Source organism: Microcebus murinus, chromosome 18, assembly GCF_040939455.1.
Source record: "Microcebus murinus isolate Inina chromosome 18, M.murinus_Inina_mat1.0, whole genome shotgun sequence".
In the NCBI taxonomy this organism is placed as follows: domain Eukaryota; kingdom Metazoa; phylum Chordata; class Mammalia; order Primates; family Cheirogaleidae; genus Microcebus; species Microcebus murinus.
The window spans coordinates 47,063,809-47,082,686 of NC_134121.1; the positions used below are offsets into that span (position 1 = coordinate 47,063,809).

The 18,878-nt window shown below is 59.5% G+C and overlaps 1 protein-coding gene across 1 annotated transcript in view; it reads left to right on the forward strand.

Moving 5' to 3' along the window:
- Window positions 1–18,525, forward strand: part of CRHR1 (corticotropin releasing hormone receptor 1) — a 43,981-nt gene extending 25,456 nt beyond the window's left edge. The window contains exons 3-13 of the mRNA XM_012751084.3: window positions 1,932–2,051; window positions 6,600–6,685; window positions 13,228–13,334; window positions 14,006–14,126; window positions 14,339–14,492; window positions 14,746–14,806; window positions 16,913–16,985; window positions 17,213–17,298; window positions 17,476–17,611; window positions 17,760–17,801; window positions 18,301–18,525. Coding sequence (XP_012606538.1) covers window positions 1,932–2,051; window positions 6,600–6,685; window positions 13,228–13,334; window positions 14,006–14,126; window positions 14,339–14,492; window positions 14,746–14,806; window positions 16,913–16,985; window positions 17,213–17,298; window positions 17,476–17,611; window positions 17,760–17,801; window positions 18,301–18,441 — 1,127 coding nt within the window. The 3' untranslated portion in view covers window positions 18,442–18,525. The remainder of the gene's footprint in view (window positions 1–1,931; window positions 2,052–6,599; window positions 6,686–13,227; window positions 13,335–14,005; window positions 14,127–14,338; window positions 14,493–14,745; window positions 14,807–16,912; window positions 16,986–17,212; window positions 17,299–17,475; window positions 17,612–17,759; window positions 17,802–18,300) is intronic.
- The last annotated feature ends 353 nt before the right edge of the window (window positions 18,526–18,878 follow it).

Consider the following 18,878-nt stretch of genomic DNA (forward strand, 5'->3'; position numbering starts at 1 on the left):
AGTTAGAGTCCAAAACACCTGCCTGTGAGTCCTGGTTCTTCCACTCATTGACTCACGACCTTGGGAAAGTCACTTAATTTCCCTGAGCCTCAATTTCCTCACTCGTAAAAAGGCGATAATGGCATTGCAGGGTGTATGAAGCACAAATGAAATAGATGAGGAAGAGCTGTGAAACAACAGGGCATGGTTCATAATGTTACCCTCCCTCCCTGCGGCCACGTGCTCCTCCGGGCTCAGCGCTGTCAACACCACCCAGGGCAGGTTCGGATCCCAACCTGGCAGGCCCTTGCATGGATGGCCCTGCCTTGTCACTCTGCTGCTTCCACCACTGCTCTGTGATGACATTCGCGGAGGCTCCACCGTGGCACAGCACCGGGCTTGGCCCACTCTAGCGGCCTGGCCTGCTGTCACCTCCTGTCCATTAAGCCCCAATCCAGATTTCTTTCTCTTTCAATTAAGCCACTTGGCCTTAAGGCCTCTGCCCCCCTGAGCCCTGATTTGCACGAACACCCTATGAATAGCTTTGATTAGAAAGAAAAACAGCATTTGGTGCAAGTGCTGCTCGGCACTGCCCTGAGTCCAGCAGGGGATGAAAGCCAATTTAACCAGGGCTGTTTCCTGAGAGACCGGGGACGGGCCAGGGTGGGGAGGAGATGGCAGGCGGGCCTCAGCCAGGCCTGAGGAGGCTGCCCCCACCTCCCCTGGCTCACGGCTGTCCCTGCCTTGTCTGTGCATTCTTGTGCCAATTCCACATTATTAACCTGGGGACACTGGGTCTCAATAGGACTCGTGTGCCAACCTCATGCCAAGAGGGGCATCGAAAGGCAGAGAAAGAAGGGGCAGCCTCAGGAGGGGTTCCCCAACCCCGCCTCTACCCTCCTAAAGTGTCACTGGGGCCTCACCACTGTCCCAAAACACACACACTTTCTACTCCAAAAAGCAAATATTTGGAAAGGGCCTTTAACATCCTCTTTCTAATTCAGCTTGGTTATATCTCTTTGAGTCACAGAACCCTTTGAGAATCTAATGAAAGCCATGGGCCCTTTTCCCCATTAATGTGCATATATATAACAAAATTTTTTATTATATTCAGGGTCTCTGTGAACCCTTGGAGCTTCCAGTAGACTGAGATTAAGAATTTCTGATCTAATTTCAACTATGTTATTTTATTATAGATGAAGACACTAAGGCCCAGAGAGAGCAAGTGACTTGCCTATGGTCACACAGCAAATTAGTAGCAGAGCCCATTCTGAAGCCATGGGCCCAGACTCCCAGTTTAATATTCTTTCCACTCCCCCTGATGGTGTCTCCCTCCCTTTTCCCCCCACATAGTGCCCTTGGTGAATCCCATTTTAGGGTCCAGCACAAAGGCAGGACAGTGTTTGCTCAGTGAGTGTGGTTATCCAGCCACCTGGAAGATGGAGCAGCTTCATTTAGCTGGTTCTTCTCTGCAGGGTGGGGTGCATATGGTTTGGTTCCAGAGACATGTGAGGGGGCTGGGTCAGTGGTTGGCTGGGCCTGTTCCGGGGTATTCTTGTGAACGCTGAGAGCTCCAGGCTATCACCAAGTGAGGGACTGAGAGAAGTGTCCTCAGGCTACAGAGCAGGGGACCTGAAGCCTGCCCAGCCTTCTCCACATGCCAGCCACGACCTTAGCTTTTACCACTACCTCCAGCCGTCTCTGATCCTCCTCTGCTCTGGAATCCACACTGGCTCCCTAGTGCCTTAGTAGCAAATTCAGATTTCTCCCCCTGGTGTTTCCCCTGCAAAGGATAAGCTCATTTCTGCACTGAGGTCATTGCTCTTGTCCTGTCCCTAGCTGGTGTGTGAGTGTGAGCCAGCGGGAAGGCGGGCCGGACTCTGGAATGTCCTCTGCCAGTCTGGGGCCTGGGGTGGGCATCTTGCGCTGCCTCACCAGCCTCTCTCCTCCAGGACTGCAGTGCAACGCGTCCGTGGACCTCATTGGCACCTGCTGGCCCCGGAGTCCCGCAGGGCAGCTGGTGGTTCGGCCCTGCCCCGCCTTTTTCTACGGTGTCCGCTACAACACCACAAGTAAGGAAGAAGGTGGCAGGGGGACCATCCGCTGGGAGGTGGGGCAGGACGGGGAGAGCTCGGAGGTGGGGGAAATAATAATAATGATGGCAATGACGGTAGTACTAATACCTCTGTGGGTATAGCTGCTTTGCCAAAGGCTGGCTCTGGGCTCCGTGTTCTGTGCTCATTAGTGGTGATTATAATGACAATTCTGGGAGACACTATCACGGTTACATAACTAAGGCCTCTGGAGCTCAGAGAGGTTATAGAACTTGCCCAAGGTCACCAGCTGGAATTTGCATCCAGGTCTGTCTGACGCTTTAATCTGCAGGTGACAAAATGCAGGTTTGTCTGTGTGCACCGCATAGGTACTGTGGGGTAGGGTGGGATGGGATAGGTGGGCTCATCAGAACTGCTCCAACTTTGTGGCTGAGGACCCCAAGCTCAGAGAGGCCTTGAGAGCAGCCCTGGGGGACAAACAGTTTTAAATCCACGGATGGGGGCTCAACTTGCATCCCAGGTCCCTGGTGGGGCGGGGATGGGGCAGGACTGACCGAGGGCTGTTCAGATACTCGATCACCACGTAAACACCTTGCTCCCCTGAGGCACAGGCTTTGCAGCTCCTTGCCACACCACCTGCCAGGCTCAGAGTTAATTTGCTCGCTCCTGTTGGTGACTCGATCCCTGCTTATCAAGAGGGCAACAGCTGCCCTCACCTGGCCCTGGGGTTGGGGTCTCCTTTGTGGGCCCCTGGGACCTGTGCACCTGAGCTCAGAGCCCCAGGAGGGCATCAGGGGTGACCACAGACACCAGGTTTGCTCCAAGACTCACTGTGCGGCCTCCTCTTACAGCCCTCCAGCCGCGTGTCTGAAGGTGGAGAGGGCTGGATGACATGCTTCTAAGACTTCTTCCAGCTCAGAACGCCCAAATTCCTTCTGCCTCTCATCCCGCTACCAGATGGATTAAGAGGATTAAGGCTGGGGCTAGGCCAGGGAGGTGGGAGGCCCCGGCAGGGGAGTGGGGAGGTCAGAGCAGGGCAGGAGGCTGAAACAGCCAGATCATGAAGCCTCATGTGTCCGTGCCACGTCCTGGCCGTGGGAGGGACCTGGAGAGGGTGACGATAACACTGGGAGGGGCGTGGGGACCAAGGGGAGGAAATGCAGAAGGGAAGAAGGGGAGAGAGACCTCTGGGTCGAGTCAGTCCAAGAGGAGAGTTGCGGGGTGCACAGTTGGCCAGCCTCCAATTTGTGAGGCTCATTTTACAACAAGGCAATTGAGGCACAGAGAGGCTAATCACCTATGCAAGATCACAGAGCTTGGAGGCAGGGTCAGAACTCGAGAACCAGAGCCCTCCCCTGCTCCACTCATGGTGCCGTGGCCTGAGTCCTTCTGGAGCTCCCAGGAAGGAGGCAGAGTCTGGGCTGCCGCATCGGGGGCTTCCAGAGGAGGCACCAGCACCTGCCAGTTCCACCTGCACAAGGATTGTCACGTCTGATCCTGCCCTCATTCCCCAATGCCACTACCCCAGCAGAAGGTTCTAGATCTGACCCTGTCACACTCTCCCTTGGAATCCGCCCTTGCCTCCCCATTGCCTCCATGGTCAGGCCCACGCTCCTGAGTGGGGCCTGCCCGGCTCTCTGTGGTCACCGCCCTGGCCACCCCCAACGATCTCCTTCCACGCTCGTCCTCAAGGGTTACTTGACATGCCCCAAATAGGTGTTTTCAGACTTTATTTCCTGGGCACACGCCACTCCACACCCTGCCTCTGGTGCCAGCCGGGAGTCCTGGGTTCTCATCCCAGCTCCATCTGCAACTGGTTAAGGAGTCCTGGGCCTGGGCCTCTCTGGGCCTCAGTTTCTCTGCCTGCAAGGTGACGGGGGTTTCCTGAGATGTCTCTGGGCTCCCTCACTCGACCCTCTGAGATCCCAGGAAAGGAGCTGGGGCGAGGGTCCCTCAACGTGGGCGCAGCACGTCAGGGCAGGGCGGGAGACGCCCTTGCCAGCTGCCCCACACCAGGGATGCAGACACGCCCGGGCAGTCAGCATCAAGTGGGCACCCAGAGCTGTCCCTAATCATTAGTCACTAATTAATTCATTCACTGATGAGGTGCTGCCAGGAGTTCTAGGCCTTTTCCTTAACACCCTCCCTCCTGCTGCATCCGATCTTCAAAGGGATGGGAAGCATTTCCAAAAATATCCATTTTCCCGTGATCCTTCGGGAGGACTGCTCAGCTCAGCAATTAAAGACAAGGAGGTCGCATCCTCCCTGGCAACGACTCCCCGCTTATTGGGCCTGCTTTCTTTTGGGTCACCCCCTCCTGCCCCATCAGAGCCTGCTCCCTCCGGATGACCGGCCTTGGGAGGGACTCCCGGCTCCCCACCCAAATGTGGGATGCCAAGCGGGGCGTTGGGCGAAGGCGTCTCCTCCTGAAAGCTCCACCGGTGCTCCCTTTGAGAGGGACAAGTGACATGTTCTGAATCTCATGCAAGGTTATATAAATACAGCTCCAAGACAATCATAATAAAAACTAACAGCGAATCCCACATGCCAGGGACAGCCCCAAGCCCTTTGTGCATGTTAACTAAAAGTACTCAGCCTCTGAGGTAGGAGCCATTATTAAGATCATTGTAACTCACAGGTAAGGAAGCTGAGGGCTTGTGTGGTTTGCCCAAGGTCGCACAGCTAGCGGGGGTGGTGCCAGGGTCTGACCCAGGCTGTGTGGGTCTAGGGGCCGGCTCTGTGCTTCTCCTCTTCAGGCAGGAACCGCCCCGCCCCGCCCCGCCCCTTCCCGCCAGACCTGTGCCCAAGCCCCTCTCCCCACAGACATTCCAGAGCAGCCCGTGGTCCCAGGCACTTCCGGCTCCAGACCCCCCTGCCTCAGCCCTCTGCTAGCTCATCCCTCATTTAGCAATTAGGAGAGAACGCGCAGCCTCTTCCAACTCTGCCCAAGGGCGCGACGCTGCCTGAGACTCAGGTCCACTGACAGGGAAGCCGGCAGAGCTTTAAAAATCCATTCTGCCCGATTTCCCCACTGGCAGCCGTGGTGAGAGCATCGCCTCTCCGCAGAGGGGCCGGGGAGGGGAGGGGGCGAGAGCGGGGAGCTGGCAGCCTTCCAGCCAGGCTGGGGGTGGGGGTGGAGGGCAGGCATCAGCTCTCCTCCCCAGCCTCACCTCCCTCCTGTCGTGGTGCTGCCTGCCAGTGGAGGCAGCTCCCAGGCTGGATGGCCTGGCCTCCCCTTACAAGGGAGGAGAAGGGGCGGGAAGGTCGCTCCCACAGCCCAGCGGCCGGCCGCAGAGCCCGGCGGGGCCCTGGCCTCTGGCTCCCTTGCAGGGTTCCACCCCTGCGGGGCTCCAGACCAGCAGCTGGGACTCTGGCAGCTCCCCCAGCCCTCTGCAGCCCCCTCCGGCGGAGCCTGCAGTGAGGGAGGCTCAAGGGAGGTGGCTCGGGGTTTAAGTCCTCTCCAGCCAGCGCTGCCTGGAGTCAGAGCCAGAATTAATTCAAGAAAACGTGTTTAAAGCCGCTGATGCCAAAGCAGGGTGCAGGGTAGGGTGGGCGACCTCGCCAGCAGAGGAGACAAGGTAGAATTTAGAACTCCCTGGGTCTCTTCCCTACTGGATTTTGGGACCCTGGTGCCCAAGGGGATAGGCAGGAAGGAGGTGAGAGGGACCCTTTGGGCAGCTCTGCCTTCCCAGAGCCCTAAAGCCAGGCGTCACGTTGGCTCGCAGGACCCCCGTCCACCTCCGTGCAAGGGGACAGGTTCTGGGCCACAGTCCAGGCTGAGGCTGCACAGAACCCCCACCCCACCCCCTGCCTCCTTCTCCCAGTGCCAAGGGCAGGCTCACAGCAGTCCCGTGAGACTCACCTGCGTGATACCCCCCAGCACACTCCTATGCCTGTCATTTTCTGGCCCAGAGACCTCCATGGTGGCTGTTCCCATCCCATGACCTTCCGACATGAGGCCCACATGGGGAAATGCCACCACGGGGACCTTCCCAAGACCTGCCCTGTGAGCCCCCCATATGAGACTGCCACGTGAGGACCTCCCGCGTAAACCTCCACTATGGATGGACCTGCCCCAAGAAACCCTGTCATTGAGATTTGCCACGTGAGCTGTCACCACACACCCCTCGTCATCAGATCATGCCCAGCCTCGTGAGAGTTGACTCATGAGATCTCACCATGCTGTTTCCTGTCATGCAAGACCCCAAAACGGGAGACTGCTCAGAAGAGCACCCACCACGTCATCTCCCACCACAGGAGGGCTCACAGGGAAACCGGCCCGAGAGCTGGGCAGGCCTGTCCACGGGCCAGTCCTGTGGGCACGACTGTGCCAGCTTGGGTGGGCAGAGCCGTGGCCCACAGGCGGGCATTAAGGGAGGCACTGACCCCTGCTGGGGGACAACACGCAAAAATAGGCAGGAGGACAGGACAGAGAGGAAGCCCCTCTCCCCAGCGTCACTCCACAGCCCCCAGCCAGCAGGCCTCTGTGCTGGCCCAGACGGGCAGATGGACGGACAGACAGATGCCCGCTGCTTTCCGCTCACTGCCTCTCTCTCCTTTTCCCAGACAACGGCTACCGGGAGTGCCTGGCCAATGGCAGCTGGGCTGCCCGCGTGAACTACTCCGAGTGCCAGGAGATCCTCAACGTGGAGGTGAGGCTGAGCGGGCCAGGCTGCCCGCACTGAGGGGGTCCAGGGCCCCTGGCAGGGTTTCATGCCCGCTGTGTGGCCGGCCAGTGTCAGCGAGCCAGAGGCTGACTCTGGGGGAGCAGGTGCCCCGGGGAGGGCTGAGCCGCCTCCTTCCTGCTGCTCACGCTCATCGGGGGCGGCTGCAGGTGCTGGGCAGGGGACCGTCCCCGGGTGCAGAGTCAGGCCAGACACAGTCACGGGCTCCCCACCCATTTCCACCCCCCACACCTGAGGGGTATGTCACGGTCCGGCCATGGGGCCTGTATTGGAACCAGGGATGGGGGTAGCAGTGCAGTTTGAAAAAGACCTTGGAGATCCTTTTTAAAATGTAAATGATTTTGAGTAGATATTGCAAAATCCAAAAGGTACAAGTGGGAATACAGTGTCTCCCTCGCACCCCATCTAAACACTGCCTCCCCGGGTTGCCAATTTCCTAAGTGCTCTTCCAGAGACATTCTCTGCATATACGAGTAATTATATATATATATATACATTCTTTTTTGTTTTTATCCAAATGCGGCATATTATTCATACTGTTCTACACCTTGCTTTTTTCACATAATCATCTATCTTGCCAAAGGAGGTCGTTTTATATCAGTACATAAAGAGCATCTTCATTCTTTTTTACATTTGCATAATATCACATTGTGCCATAATTTATTTAACCAGTCTTCAGTTATTACAAACAGTGCTGCAATGAATAATCTCTTAAGGGTGACATGTGGCAGTGGCATGGATAGATCTGTCCTCTGGCGTTGCTGCTACCCTCCATCCCCCTGTCCCCTCCCACACACCTCCCGCCACTTTCTCAGTGGGTGCTGAGGAAAGTGAGGGTCAAAGGGTGGATGTCCCAGGCTGTCCGAGGGCCCTGGGCTTCTGGGGTGTGGGAGAGAGTTCCGAGAATCCCATCCCTGAAGATCTGAGTTGGAGGGGACCTGAGACCCTCTCTCCCTCCCTCCCTCCCATCTTGAGGTTCCCAGGCTTATCTGGGAATCTCACCCAGAGCAGCATGTGCAAATACAGGTCCCGGCTCTAACACTTGAGAGAGCAAACTGTCCAGGAAGGACCTGGGAATCTGCATTTTATTATAACAAATGCCCCAAGGGAACCTTCTGATGGGGCAAAAGTGAGAAACTCTGATCTAGCGCAACCCATTCATCGTACAGATGGGGAGACTGAGGGCCCAGAAATGGGGAGTGACTCATGAAAGGTCACGTGGCCAGAGTGAGGCAGAGCCTGGAACCTGGGGCTCTCGAGCCCAGGCTGCACTGTGCCTGCTGCCAGGAGCCTGGCGTGCAGCAACAGCTCTCCCGACCTGTGGCGCCCACCCTGACCCTGAGCGCTTTGGTGAGACCCTCCCCGGGCTCCCTGGCCTTTCATGGCTGAGCTCTTGGGGCTCTGCTGTCTCCTTCTGGAAACTGCAAAAATAGGGTGATATTCAGCCTAAAAGAGTGACGAGCTGTTTCAGGGTGCTGCTCTAGCAGGGCGGGTGCAGGGCGAGGGGCTGCTGGCATCTCAGATCCCGAGGGCCAGACTGAAGGCTGGGGCGGGTTGGCCGGGCTCCCTGATGGTCTGACCTGAGCAGAGACAGCTGCCAGGTTGCTAAGCCCCCACCCAGTGGGCCAACCTGGGAAGCTGGGGAAGAGGCGCCCTCCTGGGCTGGGGAGGGAAGTGGGGTTCCAAGTCAGGAAACTTAGCTGGGCCAGAGGAGATGGCCTTGGGTGGGGGCGGGGTGGGAACTCACACGGAGGGGGGGCGGCACTGGAGGGGAGGTGGGAGGAAAGGAAACAGGGCAGTGCTTAGACAGGCAGGTCAGTGCTGTGGGCAACTCGACTCAAAACCACATTCATGCCCACAGAGGCACAGACGTGCCAGGTCCCTCCATCGCACCCACCTCTGCTCTGATGGTCCTGAGGGGTCTGCAGAGCCTGAGGCAGATGTATTTATTTCCAGCTGGAGGTCAGGCCGCCAGCTGCCCTCTCCCCACCCCAGAGGGGCAGGTCAGCTGCTGGAAGCCCGCTCCCTGCACCCGCCCCTCCGGATGGTGAGGGCAAGGTCTTCACGGTTCACCAAGTCCCTCCTGCTCTCACGGAAGCCCCTCCCTTCCAGCTGGCTGGCTGGCGGGCGGGCACACTCTGCAGCCCCCGCTTCTTGCCCCTCCCCGCCAGCAGGGTCAGGGCAGGGAGAGGATTAGGTGACCCCAGCCTCATCGGCCCCTCCTTGGCAGTGCAATGGGAACAGCATGGGCTTGGGGTTTGGATTTCAGCTGTACATGCTATGTGACCTTGAGCAGGTAACCTAACCTCACCAAGTACCCTAAATGGCTGAGAGCTATTCAGATCTCTGCCTCCCGGTAGGTGGGAGGGTGGTGCTGGCCTATGGAGGACGGTCCATCTATCTGCCACCCCTCTGTCTCTCATCTCACCTGTGAGTTCAGGGGAAGTCGTATGTGCACCTGGGGCAGGGGTGGCTGGGTAACATGGGCATCCCCACCTCCCCCACCACCCCCGCCAGGATGCAGTGACCCCTCCCACTCCCGCCCACCTCTGCCTGGCTTTGCCACTGCTAGTAGCTCCTGCTGGCCTGAGGCTTGGCACTCTGGGTAATCAATTAATTAAATTAGTGAGAATGCCATCCCCTCTGCCAGCCCCCAGCCTCGCCAGACCCCTCCTCACTCCCAAGACTCCTCACCCCATCCCGGAACTGCAAAGAGGAATGTAGCCAATTAATTGAGTGGCAGGTTTCTCAGCTCTGGGCAGAGCCCTAATTAAGCATCAGCGCCCTGGGGTATCACAGCAGACCGGCTTCAGCTTCGAAGAAGTCTGCGTGTGAAATGGGACTTGAGAGGGCACCCCAAGGCCAGGCACCCCAGAGACCTGCCCACAGCCCGCACCACCAGGGGACAGGCCCCCATGCACTGCCTGGTGGGGGGTGGGGGATGGCACTGAGCCCCCAGTACCACCTGCACCAGCCCTAACTGCCCGTTCCAGCACCCTGCCCCATCTCCCTCCACCACCATAACCTTCCCCAGTCCTGACTCACACTCTCCCCCTCCCCCATGCCACTGCCAGTAGGGGTCAGTGCCCCAGGCATATCCTGGGAGGACACCTTGGTAGGACATCAAAGGGACCCCCGTGTGGGGTTCACTGCTCATGGTGGGGGTAGATGGGAGTGGAGGTTGGGCCAGGGCTTCTGAAACACTAAGGTGCTTAGGGATCCTCTGGGCTTCTTGCAAAAGAGACTCTAAGTCAGCGGGTCTGGGATAGGGCTTAAGATTCCACTTTTCTCAAGGTTTCTGCCGGCTCTGGCTGGGCTCTGAGACGCTGATGTTGCCAGTTCAGGGACCGCACTTTCAGGAGCCAGGGCTGGAGTACAGTGGGGGTTAAGGGGGGCAGCTCAGGAAGCCCAGATGGAGAGGACGCCCTGCAGAGTGGGGGGAGCCTGGACAGGAGTGCAACAGAGGCTGTGGGGCTCAGAAGGGGCGGCGGGGTCCGGGCAGGGAGGGGTCATTGCCGCCCTGCCAGCAAGGCCTCGGGGCAGGTCTGACTCCACCGCCATCTGGGACAACGTGGTGAGTTGCAGAGTCTGCTCAGAGCCAGCCGGGCACCAGCTGCTTACCAGACTCTGGGTGTCGGGGGACACAGCAGAGGGGCCTCTGCCCAGCACCACGCCGGGCCACCTCCCTTGGGCCACCTGCTGTCTTAGGTCTCCAAACGGGACCGGGACAGAGTGCTGGTCAGGTCCCCAAGGACCGGCTGTGTCCCAGCTGCTCCTGCAGGTGTTAGTGGCCATCTCTCAGGGTGTCACCAGGTGTCCCTTCGGGTGTTGCTGGCTGTTCTCTCCAGGTGTCACTGGCCACTTCTCAGGGAATTGCTGCTTTCTCTTAGAGTGTCACTGGCCATCTCTCAGGGTGGGCTGATGTCTCTCAGGGTATTGCTGGCTCTCTAGGTAATGCTGGCCACATCTCTGGTTGTTACTGGAAATTCCTCGGTGTCACTGGGTGTCGCAGGACCTATCTGTCTCTCAGAGTATTGGTGGCCACCTCTCCGGTTGTTCCTGGCCATCTCTAGGGTGACACTGCCGTCTCTCCAGCTGTCTTCTCAGGCTCTATCTCTCAGACGGCAGCAGCTCATGTGCCAGGTGAGACGGGGGCTCAGACCTAGCCCTGGCCAGTAGGCTCAGGGAGTCACATAGAGACTTTGTCCCCTGGAGTGGTCTGGCCTGGGTGTCCCTGTCAGGCTCCATAGAGAAACACCCTCCGGAACCCCCCCTCCCCCCATGGCAGCCCCCCGGGGCTCCTGAGCCCAGAACGGAGCAAGACCTCCCCAGAGAGGGCTTCTGTTTTCAGTTCCTGTTTGTCCCCCAAGAAATGTACCACAGGGACAGGGAAAAGAGGGACTTTAAAGCCAGGCAGACCCTGGTTCCGGTTGCTGGCTGTGTGGCATGGAGCAATTATTTCGCCTCTTCAGCCAGAAAAACCGGGATGAAAGGGCCAGTCTCAGAGGGCAGTTGTGAGTAAAAAATCCCAGTGACATCAGTGAAGCACCTGGCACCGTGCTCAGCACATAGCAGGTGCTTAATCAATGACTCCTCCCACCCAGCCCAAGGTCCCAAGTACTGCCTGGCCTGGGTGAAGTGGGGGTGCTGGCGGGGGGGTGGCAGTGGAGGGCTCCCCGCACCCCTGCGCCGCCCGTCCAGCCGGGCCTGCGGACACGCGCACTCCGCAGATGTTGTCATTACCCAGGGGCTTCTCAGCATGGATTCGTGGAAAATTTAATAAAGGAAATTAAATACCAGCTCCAGACAGCCTGCGATGTGTGTGTATCTTCCGGAGCCTCTGGATCGTGGCATCTGCCGCCAGTCGCTCAGGAACCCTCCCCATTTGCATGAGCGACCGGTGCCCTTTGCTCCCCTCCCCTCTCTCCGTCCCTCTCTTGCCTGCCGCCATTTACATGTCCCTGGGTCCCCGCCCTTCCAAGGCCCAGTTGCTAATGTGATTTCCTGCCAAGTTCCAGAAAGCCCCTGCCGGGAAAACCAGTTCCCAGCATCCCAGCACCAAGAGGGTCTCCAGTGAGGACGCCCCTCAGCGGGCTCAGCAGCCGGGGCAGTGGGGCGGGGCGGCTTGGCCCCTTCTGGGATGCCTGACGGATAGGGCAGGCCCTGATCCCTGGGGACAGCTCTGACTTCAGTGGATTCTGTGTTCCGACAGGAAGGTCCTCAGAGGACCAGGAGCTCTTCGGTGGCTCTGGAAGGATGACAGGGCTGCTGTGAGCTCGTCCTTGTATCGGCACTTGGGGGTCACCAGTTTCTGTGCATTGTCATCCTCAGCCCCACCCTAGAGCCAAGAAAGGGAGAGGGAGGGAGGTGCCAACGGGGACACCCCCTTCTCAAAGCCGGCCGCTTTCCAACGTCCATGCTCCTTCCCCCACTCACACACAGGCACGGAGCCGCCCTGTTCAGCCCTGTCTTCTCAGGTCCCAGAAAAGGGAGGATGGAGGCTTTGCTGTCGGGGTGCAGGAGCCTGCAGAGAGCTGGGCACAGGGGACTGGCCAGTCCCCCATTATGGGCTGGGGACCTGTTTGTAGCCTTAGCGTATTGCCAACCTGGCTGTGCAGGTAAGAGGTGGTTTTGAAGTTGAGTGACCTTGCGTGAGGCAACCTACCTCTGGGTCTGTTTTCCTGCGAAATCAGGTACAGACGCCCTTCCAGCTCTTCCCCCGGGCTTGCTTTGAGGTTTAAGAAAATAAAAGACACGAAAATCCTCTGTAAATGGCTTCATCACTCTTGGAGCTTAAGATGATTAGAAAGTAGAGGGCAGTCGCCTACATCAGTATATTAAATTAATTAAGAAATAAAATCAGGGAATTTGTGATAGTCCCAGGAGGGCACCCCGTTGGCTTCATGCAGAGGCCCTGGCCGGGGACGTGAGGCCCCAGGGGTGAGTCGTGCAGGCTGGAGAGACTTTGTGGTTGCCGACTGAGCGTCCCTTCCTCGCTCCTGGGAGCAACTGCAGTGGGAGGGACGTGGGGCTGACCGAAAAGGTGGTGACGCAGAGCAGAAATGGGCAGGGGAAGAAGTCCTGGGAGGTAGGTGTCTCTGCACCCCCGGGGCCACCTGGTGCTTTGACTGAATGGAAATGTGGCCACTGCAAGTGTGAGGGCTCCCCGGTGAACCGGCCACACGTTTGTGCACTCAGCGGGGGATCCCCTGTGATGGGGAGGTTCTCTTCACCCGATCTTTGTCCAACAACCTGGAGCGGGGGACAGAGCACGGGATTCAGGGACAGACAGACAGAGCCTCGATTGACGCGCTGCTGCAGAGTGACGCCTGACACACAGCAGGGGCTCCACACGGAGCACCATGGGGGTTACCTGCTCCGTCCTGCTCCGTCCTGGCCACCCCCCCACCCCCACACCCCCGCACTGTCCTCGTAGAGCTGCTCACATCCAGTGGGCACAGGGGCATGGCCGTGCAGGAGCCTCACCTCTCGCCTCTCTCCTGCTCCAGAAAAAGAGCAAGGTGCACTACCATGTCGCTGTCATCATCAACTACCTGGGCCACTGCATCTCCCTGCTGGCCCTCCTGGTGGCCTTTGTCCTCTTTCTGCGGCTCAGGTGAGAAGGCCCTGCGATGCCTCCTCCTGTCCCCACCCTGAGCAGAGTGGAGTAGATGCAGGGGCAGCTCTGGGGAGGGGGGTGCTGGAAAGGGGACGTCCTACCCTCCCCTCGGTGTGGGGGACGTCGTATGTATGCAGGAGTCTCGGGTTTCTTGGGACCATTGGCAGAGCCGCACTGCTCCTCTCCAATAGCTGCTGGGGGCACAGGGTGGGGAGGGAGGAGGCCCAGGCTCACCTTGTGTCACCCACATCCAGGTGGAGCCCTGGAAGGGGGGGCTCCATAGAGTGGCACCCTTTTTAGGTTTGAAAATGCCTGGGCCCCAGCACTGTTGCCAAGGATGCAGGTGGCAGGGGCGGGACAGGGGGCAGTGGGAGCAGGGCTAATGCTCCGCTCTCCATCCCGTGACAGCAGGGAGTGGAGGGTGCCCTGGGGGCAGCCTTGGTCCAGGGAGCATGTGCTGAGTGCCAGGCACCGCCCCCAGGAGCTTACGTCTGGCCGCGTGGGGCCTCAAAAGAGCCTTGTTGCCACCTCCCCGTGTGACTTGGCCGATCAGCCTTGCACGGCCTCAGTTTCCCCACCCCTACATCTGGGCTGGAGCAGCGCTGGTGGCCTCTGCCTTATCTGCTCTCCTCCTGTCACTCCCGCCATCCACCCGCTCCGCTCCCCAGAAGCATCCGGTGCCTGCGGAACATCATCCACTGGAACCTCATCTCAGCCTTCATCCTGCGCAACGCCACCTGGTTCGTGGTGCAGCTCACCATGAGCCCCAGGGTCCATCAGAGCAATGTGGTGCGTCCTGTGGGGAGCAGGAGGGGCCACGCCCAGGTCAGAGGAAGGCCGAGGAGGGGGTCCCCTGCAGGGGAAGGGGTTGCGCCCGGCCTCGGAGCCATGGGCCAGGGACAGGACCCCACGGTGTGTGTGCCCCATCCTGTCCAGAGGGGGCCCAGGCCCGGGTGGGGTGCTGCCCCTCCTCCATCACCAGCTCTGGTTGGGGGTGGCAGGGCTGGTGCAGGCTGGTGACAGCTGCCTACAACTACTTCCACGTGACCACCTTCTTCTGGATGTTCGGTGAGGGCTGCTACCTGCACACGGCCATCGTGCTCACCTACTCCACCGACCGGCTGCGCAAGTGGATGTTCATCTGCATCGGCTGGGGTGAGCTGGGTCCCCGCCTGCCCTCTCCTCACCAGCCTCAGGCCGGCAGGCTGGGGACCTGAGGACAGAGCCGGGTTGGGGTGGTGGGGTGTGCCATGTCCCTCTGCCCCTCACTGGGGGTGGGGGGTGCATGACTCCAGCTCAACCCCAGCAACCCCTAACCCCCCTGACCCTCGGGTATACCGGGGGCCTCCAGGCTTGGCATCCCCTGGCCCCCACTGAGGGGCTCTGTGACGCCCCCTCTCTCCCCCAGGTGTGCCTTTCCCCATCATTGTGGCCTGGGCCATTGGGAAGCTGTACTACGACAATGAGAAGTAAGTCACCTGCTTCCCCTTCTCAACCTCCAGGCCCCGGCTCCCCACCCAGCTCTGCTGACACTCCCCGAGGACTGGGCCATGCCTGCCTCCCCTCAGGATGTGGTTTCTGCATCTATAAGGGGAAGGAGTTGGGGGCGGGACTCAGTCCAAGGGTCCCTCCCCTCCCAGGGGGCTGGACAGGCGGGATCCAGTGTCCTTTAACTGCCTCGAGCTTACACAGAGGCAGTCTGGAGCCAGACTGCCCAGGCTCTGAGTCACGGCTCCATCATTAAATAGCTGATTACTCAGTGTGCCTCAGTTTCCTCATCTGTAAAATGGACACCCTAATAATAGTGCCTACCTCAAAGGGTTGTTGTGGAGGTGACATGAGTTAATATATATTCAGCCTTTAAATAGTGCCTGGCAGATAGTAAATGCAATTTGAATGTGTCCTATTAAGACTTGTTTTAACAAAAGATTCCATGAATTTGATAGAAACTGATCCAGATGATCTCAGAGGCTCCTTCCAGCTCTGAGGCCCTGTGGTGCCTTATAAAATGGACTCAGGTGTGCCCAGCCACTCCTGAAAACTTGATTTCTGCCACAGTGGTTCTCAACCTTGGCTCACATTAGAGCCACCTGGGAAGCTTTAAAAAGTACCAATGACCAGGTATCACCCCAGAGAGTCGGATGTAATCGGTCCGGGCTGTGGCCTAGAACTTAGATTTTTAAAAAACTGTCTAGATGATTCCAGTGTGCATCTGAGATTGAGAAAGATTGAAAACCACTGAGAGAGAGAGAGAGAGAGAGAGAGAGAGAGAGAGAGAGAGAGAGAGAGAGCGAGAGAGCGAGAGCAGGTGGACATAGATGGGCAAGGGAGGCGCCAGGATCTTTTTTGGCCAAAGAAGTGTTCTCAGGAGCCCTCTTTCTGACGGGGCCCAGGCAGCCTCCATCACAGTGGCGAGCCCTCTCCTCCCCCACAGAGGGGATGGGGCCTCCGCAGCCTCGCTGGGCTCCATGTGGAGCCGGGAAGATTATCTTCCATACTGATGAGGCTGCTCTGTGCACTGTGGGCGGGTTGGGGACCAGCTGGGTTGAGCCCCAGAACAGGAGCTTTGTAAACCCTGGCGATGGTGCCTGTCCCTGCAGGTGTGTGTGTGAGTACAGGAGGGGGTGGAAGAACAGGTTTCAGAAACCTGCTGTGTGTGTGCATGTGTGTGTGTGCATGTATATGTGTGTGCACACGCGCTCGTCTTGGAAGAGCATTTCTGGGCTGGAGGAGAAAGTGGGTCTGAGTGGCTCCGACACCCCACCTAGTGGTGAGATGCTGACGGCGCAGCAGAGGCCTGGGTGTGAGAAGCCAGAACTTGGAGACCAGAGGCGGAAGGACTGGACTGGGTCCTCAAAAAGCTGCCTTTGGCCTAACGGTGTTTTCAGAAGACTTGATTTTGTAGCCAGCCTTTACAAAGTCAAAAGATTTCACATAAAAATCCCAAGTTCTGGCTTATGGAGGCACTGTGTGATCTCCCCACTGCCCACAGGGCTTCCCGTCCCTGCCCACTCCCCAGACCTCCCGGGGCCTTGCTGGAGGGAAACTTGTGAAAATGCAAAGCGATGCTGCCACCTGCGACAGGTGGGACCTGTGCAAGTCTCCCCATCAAGGTCGATCAGGCTGCATTTGAATGGACTTAGGCAGATTGCTAACTGTTGGGTGCAAGGCTAACTGTTGGGTGCAAGGCTAACTGTTGGGTGCCACCCTGTGTGCTGCTACCCCACAGCACCCCAGGGGCAGCTGAGCCTCGGCCACTGCCAGGGGATGGCCAGGAGACGGGGCAGCGGTGGTGTATGGGGCCTGGTCCTGGCCACAGTGTCTCCCACGTACCCTCCCAGCCGTGGCGCCTGCTTCCAGCTCTACATCTCCCCACAGGGGGTGCTGTCCTCCTGCAGATGGGGCACCTGAGGCACTGCAGTGGGGTCGAGTGGCTTGACCTTCTGCCAGGGTGGATTTGGGGCACCCACGTCCTGGCTTCTGGCCCCAGTCCCACCCTGGCTGAGCACTGCCCCTCACGCCACTCACCTGGACCCAGATGACCCTCCAGTCCCCTTCCCTCTGTGGCCTTCTAGGTGCTGGTTTGGCAAGAGGCCTGGAGTGTACACCGACTACATCTACCAGGGGCCCATGATCTTGGTCCTGCTGGTAAGAAGCTGGGTGGGGACAGGGGACAGGGGGCTGTGGGGGGGTGCCATCTGTGCTGATCATGGACAGAAAGATCTCTCTGTCTGGAGGTGGGGTCAGCCAGAGAGGGGGCACAGGCCAGGCCTGTGCAAGTGCTAATGCGGAGGAGGGCGAGCAGCCGGGGCTCCGAGCCCAGGACCTGGCACATCTCCACACCCGTCCCTCCCGCCCGTGTGCTCAAATTGCAGATCAACTTCATTTTCCTTTTCAACATTGTCCGCATCCTCATGACCAAGCTCCGGGCATCCACCACCTCTGAGACCATTCAGTACAGGTGACTGGGCCCCGCCTCTCCCACCCCTGGGGCAGTTTAGAGCCGGAGTCCCCTCCAGGCCTGGCAGTCCTGAGACCTGCCACTCCCTCCTCCATCCCCCACCCCTGCCCCCCCCCCAGCCAGAGGCAGCCCCTCTGGGCTGGGCTGTGACTCTGGCCCCCACCGGCCCCACCGCAGGAAGGCAGTAAAGGCCACCCTGGTGCTGCTCCCACTCCTGGGCATCACGTACATGCTGTTCTTCGTCAACCCCGGGGAGGACGAGGTCTCCCGGGTTGTCTTCATCTACTTCAACTCCTTCCTGGAATCCTTCCAGGTACAGCCGCCCTCCCCTCCCTCCAGCCCTGGATGGGCCAGGCCTGCACCTCCTCGGGTGGGCTTCTCCTGGGCAAGAGGCTGGGGGAGGCCAGATGGGGCTGCACCTCCTGCCCAGGCCTGTGACCGGCCTTGTCTGTCCTCCCCAGGGCTTCTTCGTGTCTGTGTTCTACTGCTTCCTCAACAGTGAGGTGAGGACCGGGCTGGGCTCAGGGTGGCGGAGGCCTGTGGGGGCTGGAGGCCGTCCAGAGCCTCCTCCCGCCCTCCGTGCTGGCTGCCCCTCCTCCCAGGTCCCTTGGTGGGGGCCCTGCCACCTGCCCACTCTGCCGCTGCGCTCTCAGAGCCATCGCCTGGGCGCCTGGCTCCGTCTCACGTCTCACGTCTCACGAGTCTGGGAACCCCGGGCAGGGCCAAGTGCGGGGCAGGGAAAGCGTGCGGGTCGGGGGCAGGGACTCCTCATGGCGGAGGCCGTGTGGTGCCCTTGTGTGGACTAGAGAAAGGTGCCCCTTCCTCAGGACACGGGAGAAAATTGTCCCAACAAACGTGCGTGTCAACGGGGTTCCCAGAGTTGAGCGTTGCCGCCCCTGTGGGCGCCCGCCCGCCTGGAGAGCTGCTCCCGACAGCGGCCTGCGCAGCCCAGGGGAGGGGCCTGGGCCCCAGGCTCAGGTGTGCCCTGCCCTGTGCCCACAGGTCCGCTCTGCCATCCGAAAAAGGTGGCACCGGTGGCAGGACAAGCACTCGATCCGCGCCCGGGTGGCCCGTGCCATGTCCATCCCCACGTCCCCCACCCGCGTCAGCTTCCACAGCATCAAGCAGTCCACGGCGGTCTGAGCTGCAGGGCTGTGGAGCGGCCCCCCGAGGCTGGGCCGGGATGACGGCCAGGCCCGCTGACCACCTGTCTGCAGGGCGTCCCGCTCCTTCTCACGCCCTCCCCGCCAGGAGCAGCTGGCACGAGAGCCTGGGAGGGCCACGCTGCAGCCTCCGCCCAGCAGGAGTTCTAGATCCTGGGAGCAGCGGAGCCTGAGCCGCAGGACGGACAGTCACCTGCAGGACTGGGCTGTGCCAGGGCCGCTGGAGAAGGGAAGTGGGAATGAATGGAGGCAGAACCGGAAACCCGCAGCACACACACGTCCCTTCAGAGCACAAGAAGACCCACTGGGTCCTGGGGCTGCTGCCCCAGGGGCATCATGGGAAACTCTCACGACAGCATCTGAGTCACCAGAAGCTGCCTCCGGGGATGCCGCCTGGCAGCGCTGGGAACCCAGGCC